At 35.9% G+C, this 9,375-nt stretch overlaps 1 protein-coding gene across 1 annotated transcript; it reads right to left on the bottom strand.

Annotated features, from left to right (window-relative positions):
• Nucleotides 1-2,876: 2,876 nt before the first annotated feature.
• LOC117409639 (apelin receptor early endogenous ligand-like) lies at nucleotides 2,877-9,054 on the bottom strand. The gene is made up of 3 exons (XM_034015943.3): nucleotides 8,429-9,054; nucleotides 6,708-6,797; nucleotides 2,877-3,773 (listed from the first exon to the last, which is right to left on the bottom strand). Exons 1-2 carry the CDS (start codon nucleotides 8,508-8,510, stop codon nucleotides 6,709-6,711), a joined length of 171 nt encoding a protein of 56 aa, XP_033871834.1. The 5' UTR covers nucleotides 8,511-9,054; the 3' UTR covers nucleotides 2,877-3,773; nucleotide 6,708.
• Between the last annotated feature and the right edge of the window lie 321 nt (nucleotides 9,055-9,375).

The following is a 9,375-nucleotide window of genomic DNA, read 5'->3' as shown; positions in this document are numbered from 1 at the left end:
AAAGGTTTTATTTTCTAACTTACCACATATAAAGCACTGCTTCAAAAAATTAAAAACTATAATAATATAAACATTTCAAAAGAAACTAGTGTGTAAACAGGAATATGCACATACAAAACTGTAAAAACAAAAGTAGTTTTTAATCTAAAACGAAAGTAACATGATTAATCCTGATGTGTGTCACTCGCAGCACAGAATCCTGGTCGAGCTGCTGCAGCCTGCAGCTTTGCAGTTTTCTGATCAAAATGTTTCTGCTGAAGCGCTGTGGCTAGCTTCAAGATGAAATCTCTCCTACCTTGTACACAACGAAGGAATTGATGGCTGCCAGGTCCAGTAGAGATAACAGGCTTGTATATACAGTGGTTTGCAGAAGTATTCACCCCCTACCAATAATGTCACATTTTGTTGAATTACAAATAATGTGTGCACAGGTTTTCAAACAATCTTTTTTTTATTCAAAGCTGTAGTGGTTAAACTGAACATTGTTATATGAGGAAGAGGTTAAATGTCAGCAAAACTTGCAAAGAAAATGTACAAAATGAAATGTACTGATTGCATAAGTATTCAACCCCTTAAGTCAGTACTTGGTAGAAGCACCTTTTGCAGCAGTTACTGCTGTGAGTCTTTTTGGATAGGTCTCTACTAGCTTTGGATGGTGAAATTTTTGCCCATTCTTCACGGGAAAATTGCTCCAGTTCTGGTAAGTTTGTTGGGGATCGTCGATGGACTGCAATCTTCAAGTCTTGCCATAAGTTTTGCCATCGATTGGATTCGTCAGGACTTTGACTGGGCCATTCAAGAACATTAATTCTCTTCTTGTTCAACCACTCCAGTGTGGTTTTGGCTTTGTGCTTTTGGTCATTGTCCTGCTGAAATGTGAATTTCCTCCCCAGTTTCAGAGTCTTGACTGACTCAAACAGGTTTTCCTCAAGGATTTGCCTGTACTTTGCACCATCCATTCTCCTCTCTATCCTGACAAGCTTCACAGTCCTTGCTGAAGAATAGCATCCCCATAACATGATGCTGCCACCACCATGCTTGACAGTTGGGATAGTGTTGACTGGGTGATGTGCAGTGTTGGGCTTGCGTCAGACGTAACGCTTGGAATTTAGACTGAAAAGTTTAATTTTTGTCACGTCTGATCACAAAACCTTTTTCCACATGTCTGCAGTATTATCTACATGCTTTTTCGCAAACTCCATACGTGCTTTAAGATGGGTTTTTTTGAGTAACGGCTTCTTTTTTGCCACCCGTTCATACAGGCCAGCTTTGTGTAGGGACCGGCTTATTGTTGATGTGTGAACACTGACTCCCATCTCAGACACAGAACTTTGCAGATCTCTCAAGGTCATTTTTGTCTTCAGAGTGACATCCCGAACCAGCTTCCTGCTTGCCCGGCTGCTCAGTTTGGGAGGGCGACCTGGTCTGGGTAGTGTCTGGGTTGTATGCTTCATCTTCCACTTCTTAATGATGGACTTCACTGTGCTGAGAGGGATAATCAGAACCTTTGAAATTTTCTTGTACTCTTCTCCTGCTCTCTACCACTTTATCCCTGACTTGTTTCAAAAGCTCCTTGGTCTTCATGGTTGCTTTGTTGGATCACTATGTGAGTTGCAGTTTGAAAAACTTTATATACCTGAGGGACATTATCTACAAGTTAAACCACTTTGAGTACACATAGGCTGAAATCATTTCACTAATTTTGTGACCTTTCAAACAAATCATTTGCACCTGAGCTAATTTAGGGCTGCAGTAGCAAAGTGGTTGAATACTTATGCAAGTGAGATTAATCTGTTTTTCTCTGTAAATCTTACGTATTTATATTCTATATGCATTTTTTAACTTTATCAATGTGGAGTAGTTTGTGTAGATTCTACATGTAAAGTCTAATTTGAAAGCGGCGTGGAGAACGCTCAGGTGCCAACAAAATGTGAAAACTTTGCAGGTGGGTGAATACTTCTGCAAACCACTGTGTGTGTAATAATATATATATATATATATATATATAATATATATATATATATATATATATATAAATTGAATATTCTATGTTATATTCAAAATAAAAACGTATTGTAAAAGGCGGTTCTAGTGTTAATGAAATGTAACTTTTAGATGTTCCACAAACACACACACACACACACACACACACACAAATATAAATTCTAATAGTAGTAAAACTTGTAGTGTGCGTACGTGCATGTTGAAAAGGTAACCAGACAAACAAGTAGCTAATGCATGATGTAATTCAGAATGTGCGCAACAACATGTGAATTAATTTCTCTTGTTAAATGTTTTTATCTTCATGGCAACGCATGAAGCTCTCCTCACGATATTCAATTTATGCTGAGTAATGTTAATACCAAGTTTCATCACAAGTTAATTGGCTGTTTTCCAGACATATGCAGAATTATAAATATGACATGCAGATGGAAAAATGTACAGACAGACAGACACCTCCATTAATCTAATACTCTTAATATAATATGCTAAATAATGTTTAATACCAAGTACCATCACAATTGGATATGTGGTTTTCCAGATATATAGAAAAATGTCAAGTGTTGTCTCCCAGCATTTAGTTTAATATGATAATGTTAACAAAAAGGGTTCAGATAAAGTTAATACTGATTTAGTTTTGTCTAGCACCACTTAAGTAGCAAAAGGAAGAATGTTGGGTTAATGACTCCAGCATAGTGGACAGATATGCTGTTATGTTTACTTCATAGTTGAACCCTGAGGATGGTCAAGAACAAATACCAGTAGGTAGCTGTTTCTTTTGAAAACAGAAATGTTAGACACACATCTAAGTATAGTAATATAGCAGGTTTCAGCTGTTCAGTTGTACAAAGGCGAAATAAATCAAAAAGTCAATATTGAAAGCTGTATACAAATTTTATTAACATGACATTAATAAAATATCTGAAGTGCATAACTTACATAATAAACTTCTTATATACTAATACATATTTAATACACATTATAACTACTAACAGAAAAGCAGTGTGATATTGTATGTACACCAGATAGCACAGTAGTTTATACAAAGAGAAGTGAAAATGACTTGTTTCTAGATATGTTTTACTTCATCAGGCAAACATGTACATTATTATGCTGCCTAGATTACAGTGAAGTTCCTTTACACTCGTTAAAGTCACGCGATTACAAACAATATATGAATTAATAGTAAAATAGATACAGTATGATTTCCAGTGCCTCAAGCATTTTGCAATGGTTCAGTGTCTCTATCTTGGTATTACCCAGTTGGACTGAGCCAAGGGAATCTGATTTTTTTAAACACCCTGGGGATTCCTGTGTTAGGCATGCAGTTATTGACCTTAGTCAAAGGTCTCAGGCCTGATCCAGCAATGGCAATGGCTCTAAATAAACCCCCATTAATAAAACATGTAATTTGTATTAACATATTAGGCTATACTGGTTAAATGATTGCTATGTTAATACTTTCTCTTAAATATCGAATAAACTGCAAGCAGGATACCCTTCCAGAAACTATATGCAGCATCTCCATATCACAATCCCGGGTAGTACTTTGTAAATAAATTATAATCTCTTGAAAGTCTATTTGCTTTTGAGAGTTTTAATTTGGTTGCGGTAGCTTGGTGTTGAAGGGTGATGGGTATCAGTCTGAAGGTGACTGCTTTGGTAAACTGAATCTGAAGAGGTGCTTTTGAGAACCGTCTCTGTGTCCAGGCAGCACCAGTTGGCTCCATTTCTTCCTCATCTTTTCCCAGTTTTGGCACAGAAATTTAGGCCTGAAGGAGAGAAAATGTAAATGAAGTTAGATTGTAAAAATGTGATGGTTTTTATCATTTCTATTTTTATTTTCGTTTCCCACTTATTTTTAATTTTGATAACCTTTGTATCTAAAAAATGCATTTCCTTTAAAACCTGCTGCAATAAAAAAAGAGGACCACCCTACAACTAACAGCTGTGTATACTATTAACACCTGCTGCATCACACAGCACAACATCTAAAAATGTTTTTGGCCTTAGCAGATTTTTGGTCAAGTGTAACATGCAATTAACCTTCTGTGACACAGCTGAAAATGTGCCTACTTATCTGGTGGCTGAAACATGGTTATTTTTCTGTGGGCTGCCACTACAACAACAACGTTTGTTTGATTTTCTCTAGTGTAAGAGCATATGGTTTGTTGGCACATGCCAAAAGTTGGACTTGTGTTGCACAGCATTGCACGGTACAAGATCATTCCATAGATATGCTGATAGATTGCAAAACTTGTTCTTGGTACAGTTTCAGGGACACAATTGTAAATTAATTACAGATTAAGAAAATCTTAATCCTTTACCTTCTCTCAAATGCTTAAAATGTAACAACCGGGGAAAGCAAAATACAAAAGCAAAAATTGCACATTAAGCCTGTTTTCTGGTAAATGGTTTTAAATAGGAATGTCACATTCCATATGTCAAGCTTCCTTAATTGGAAACAACGATTAAGTGACAGTCAATGAGTGGTCAATCAGGCTTGCTGTCTGCAAGCTGATTTGTTTTGTACCAATAAGGTGGAGAGTTTGCCAGTATTGGCCTTCAGCTAAGCTGTCAGCTTCCCGCTAACTGCATTTGATGAAGTAACTCCCCCTTTGCCCTAGTTAACTTTTGTTTAACTTCAGTAAACTGGTAAAACATGTAATTGAGGTTTATATTTGAATCGGGGGAGGGGGTTTCCAGAGAACACCTTTACTGCAAACAATGACATGTTGTTTCATCCTACTAATTCAGCTATTGTAAATTTAAATGAACTCCAACTAAACTACTGTATTTTTGTTGGGTCCTCCTCCTACTCAATGTCACTGTTTGGTGAGAATACGGTACAATGAAATCTTTTTTAGGCATAGAAAAACTGTCAGAGTGGGGTCAGTGTGCCCTGTGACTCACATAGGCTGAACTAACATTTTAAAACCAGGAACTCCTGATATACCTAGAGTGAATGGTCAAGAAGATGCTACTGTGAATGAAGTCACGTCCACAAAGAAAATCCTTAATACATCGTTAGTTTGATTATTTTTATTATGTGATTGAGTAGTTGAAAAGAAGGGTTATCAGCTGAAACAATTTATTGACACATAGGCTATCCTGAGTCATGATTTTCAGCAATGGGGACCAGGACACAGCTATTGACTATTTTGATCATTAGTTTGTTTATGTTCTCACAGCAGAATAATAAAAATAAAGAAGAGTAAGAGAGCTAATCAACTCTTTCAAACCCCTGGTCATAAAACCCATCTGGCTACTAGTACCCTATTTACTTTATTTATGGCTCGCTGAGTTTATGACTTATTTGAGTTTTTACCATTGGCAGTTATATAGATCATACAACAAAAAATGCAAATACTGGAGTGCAGTGTAAACAGGCTTTAGAAATTGTTTTAATTAGTTTCCGGGATATTTACCATGTCACACTGGTGCATGGAATTTAGTTTACTGAATCAGTATGCAGAAGGGTTTCATTGACCCAACAGCTGGTAAAATAGGGCATTGTTGATTAATCTTATTTGACCACCTGCAGGGATAATAATGGTACAGTGGGAAAGACGTTGAACACCAGTCTGCAGTTTAACAAACTTCCTGTTAATTAGTTTTGGAATTCTATGTCAAGCTTTCAAAGTACATTTTCACAGTTGCCTTGGAGTTAGTGAAAAAAGTATATTGTTTATTTAACAAGCAAGGCAGTTTTTGAATAATGTATTCTAGATCAACATGCTGCTATATAGCAACTACATTGTGCTATTTTCAAATTGTGAATTTAATGCTCGTAAACATAAGTGATTAATGGAACTTGACGTGGACAGACACTTTTGAATTCAATCTTCCCCACCAAAGCTGTTAGTGCTAATCTGGAGGACCACTCCTACCATTTAGTTCTGGACCTTGTCCAAGCAGACAAACAGCTTCTTATCGCAGTTGAACCATGTCAAAGACATCCAATGACACCTAATGGTAAAAGTGCTAATTTGTAACTGACATTGCACACATCACTAGTAGCTGTTTATGAATCCAGAGCTTCCTTTTGACAAAGAAAAACATGGAAAAAGAAGTATTTCTTTCATGTCTGTTCAAAAGGAAGAACTGTACATCCTCGGGCTGTCTCACAGTTTCTTCAAAGATCATATTTAATGAAAAAACATATGTCAGTGCCTTAAAATTAAAAGAAGATAAAAAGCCTAAATCACTTGATAATTTGGGAGGTCAAATATGAAGGACCAGTGAAGGGTCACAGTAAACACTAAAACATTTTTTTAAGATTCTGTATCTATTAAAAACAGTATTTTTTTCTGGTGGGGTTCATCCCTGTACATTATTCAAACTGCTACTTTTAAGTTAGGTTCAAAATGTGTTTTCAAGTAGAACTTATATCGTATGAGTGTGTCAGAATCACTTCTCAATAGAAAGGACAACCTTCGACAATGCTAGCTAGCAATAGCAATCTATGATTAAGACTTGTGTATTGATGGTTGTCAGGTCAAATATATGATTGTTTTTTTCAATGTAATAAGGAGAAAAAATACAAAACACTTATCAATTATGTTGAGGATAATCATGGCCCCTAAAAAATTTAATTGATGCTTTATTGAGAAAGAATGCCACATTTTTGTTAATTATCCAAAACTGAAGTGGAGACATTGCATTGCTACAAACGTTTAAGTAAGTGGATTAGAGCCTCTACATACCTTATGGGAAGGGGACCCGTGAATGAAGGGGCAGGCATCTTCTGTGTGGGCAGAGCTGCCGATGGATTTTTCTTCTTTGGGTGAAGTTTCCTGAAAATAAAAGACAGGGAATCATGAATATTTAATCAGTGCTAAATATATGCAACCCATTTGAGACAAAATACCATCTTATAGAAAATGTAGTGTAGTAATTTGTAATGATGGAATTAAACTTATTGACCCAAAACTGCAGTGACCAGCATAAAACTAAAGTCTTCAGCAGATAAAGCTGAATAAACTGTTGTCTAAGGAAATATAAACAAACACAAACCCTTAATTAGTGAAAGGGAAGTTCAAAAAAGATTAATAATTATTATTTTTTTTTCTTATTATTTCTTTGTCTAACAAAAAAGCTCTTTGAAATGTGGATTTTCAGCAAGAACTTAGAAGTGGTTTTGGCAGTCTTTCTTACTCAGTTGTTTAAGTTATCCTCTGTTAATTGCACCTTCATGGTAGACTGGAAATCAGTGGTCAACATCTTAGGCAGTCCTTAGCCATTGATAAAGCATCATGACAACAATAAGGCATGGAGTCAGGAATGCAGCCAACATCAGGCACTCTGTGAAACCACTTCAAAAATCCTCTTTTATGTATGAGCTGCAAAAGCTAGACTGGCACCACTATGGCGAATTATCCTCTCCGCAACTAAAGTACATTATACGAAGTAAACAGAAAACAGTTGGCTAATCATAAAAACATGCCATTCTTTGTTCTGTATAAATACTGCAATACATGCCAGTTAACATTATTTAAATGATTAATTCCAAAGATGCAAACTGTAAAACACATTTGCACAAACCAGAATGTTTAGTTCAGGGGAATTAAACTCCAGAAAACTGCCAATAAGACTAAAGGCAGCTAAAACATTATAGGAACATTTTGTTTCGGTGGACACATTAACACTTTTAGTATTTTTTCATTTTTGTTTTGCTTTTTTTTTCTGTCCTTCTCCCCCCTCCAAAAAATATACTTTATATTAATAAAATGACAACAAATAAACTTATGTGGATAATTAAGTAAGAAATTGTATGTAATACATTTTCATTTCAAATTTCTGATATAACATTTTTTGTTTTGTCTAGACAAAAAAAAAAGGATTCCATGATTAATCACAATCTATGATCTTGAAATGCTTTTCACATTCCCAACTGCCAAAGTGAGTATAGAATCAAATCATTACAACCAACAGCAATACATACATAATGTTTCTAAAACTAAAATCTATTTGTTTTTGTGTTATATGTTTCCTGCATCCTAGCTCCATTTTATAATAGTACCATTAACAGGTGTCCTCAGTATGCTGCAGGGCTGGAAAAGGTTGGCTTAGCTGCTGACCAGGTCTATGAGCCACTTGAGTGTTTTTAAGGGTCACTTTAAATTAGCCACATTGATTTTTTGTCCATCCCTGAGCTGCAATTTAATGACATTGGAACAGTATATTTACCAGTATTTTAACTAAACTTTTGGATTGATTCAGCATAAAACCCTGTGCCATTTTCATGTAATGCAAAAAAGTAATTCAGTATTATAGTTTACCCTTAATCTAATATAAAAAGGATTATATATCTATAAAACAAATATATTAAAATAGAAACATACTAATACATATATAAAATAAACAGGTATCAGTCTACCATCAGTGTGTGCAGTTTAGTCATTATTACTATTGAATTGTCACATACCTGGCCTCTGTCCATTTACAAGTAAAAGACTCATCACTATGAGAAAAAAGATGTAGAAGAGGTTCTGTAGTCTCATTTTCATTTTGGTCAGGCTGATGTAGAACAGATTCCTTGGTTACTCTCCAATTGAAGCAAAAAGAAAAATCCTTCCAAGTTAGCTGCAGTCTAGTATCCCAATTCTAATCGCATTGGCGAGTCTCAGACTGAATTGCTGGCTTGCTGCATTTGCTAACAAGGCTAATGATCACATCAGGCAAGGCTATTGGTTACTGGCTGTTGTGAGGGCCTCTCTCTCTCTCCCTCTTATCCCCCTCTCTTTTATAAGCTGTAAACTCACACCCCTTTTCTTTCTACAGACAAACAAATCCTAGAAGAAAATAGCCATGTAAACAGTGATTGTCCCTCAGTGGATGAGCAAGAAGACGATCAGAACAAAGCTGTAGCTACCCCCTCATATATGTGAGGGAGGAATATAAAAACGGGGATGCCTCCCCTATTTGCAACTGATACACTTTGCATTGCACATATTGCCCCCACATGTAGAAGGTAAGGGAACTGACAGGAAGACCCCCCTGCCAACACACTTTTTGCGCATACTTTAGGGCCCCAGAAACATTGGTCTTCTGCTTGCAACTATTTGGCTGAATGGTACGTAAACTAACTGCAAAGTGGCACCCATTCAAACTGCATCTGTAAGCTGTTAAGCTTAATGAGTTGCTTTTGTGCCATGATATTTTCCTGGGTGCTAAGAACATCCTGGGTTTGGAAACTATCTACTAACACATTTGGAGTTTGGGTATAAAAAAGACAATTTGCTTAACACATGTACTGTAATAGGTTAAATACGTATAATATGGTTTATTAAATATACAGGTCAGTTTACTGTTTTCAATAAGGAAATATTTTCTGAAATCTTTTAACACATTTGGGAACTTCAATACAATACA

This window comes from Acipenser ruthenus, chromosome 2 (assembly GCF_902713425.1).
Source record: "Acipenser ruthenus chromosome 2, fAciRut3.2 maternal haplotype, whole genome shotgun sequence".
Lineage (NCBI taxonomy): Eukaryota > Metazoa > Chordata > Actinopteri > Acipenseriformes > Acipenseridae > Acipenser > Acipenser ruthenus.
Note: the sequence above shows the minus strand (reverse complement) of the source record. Positions and strands in the feature narration are given on the sequence as shown.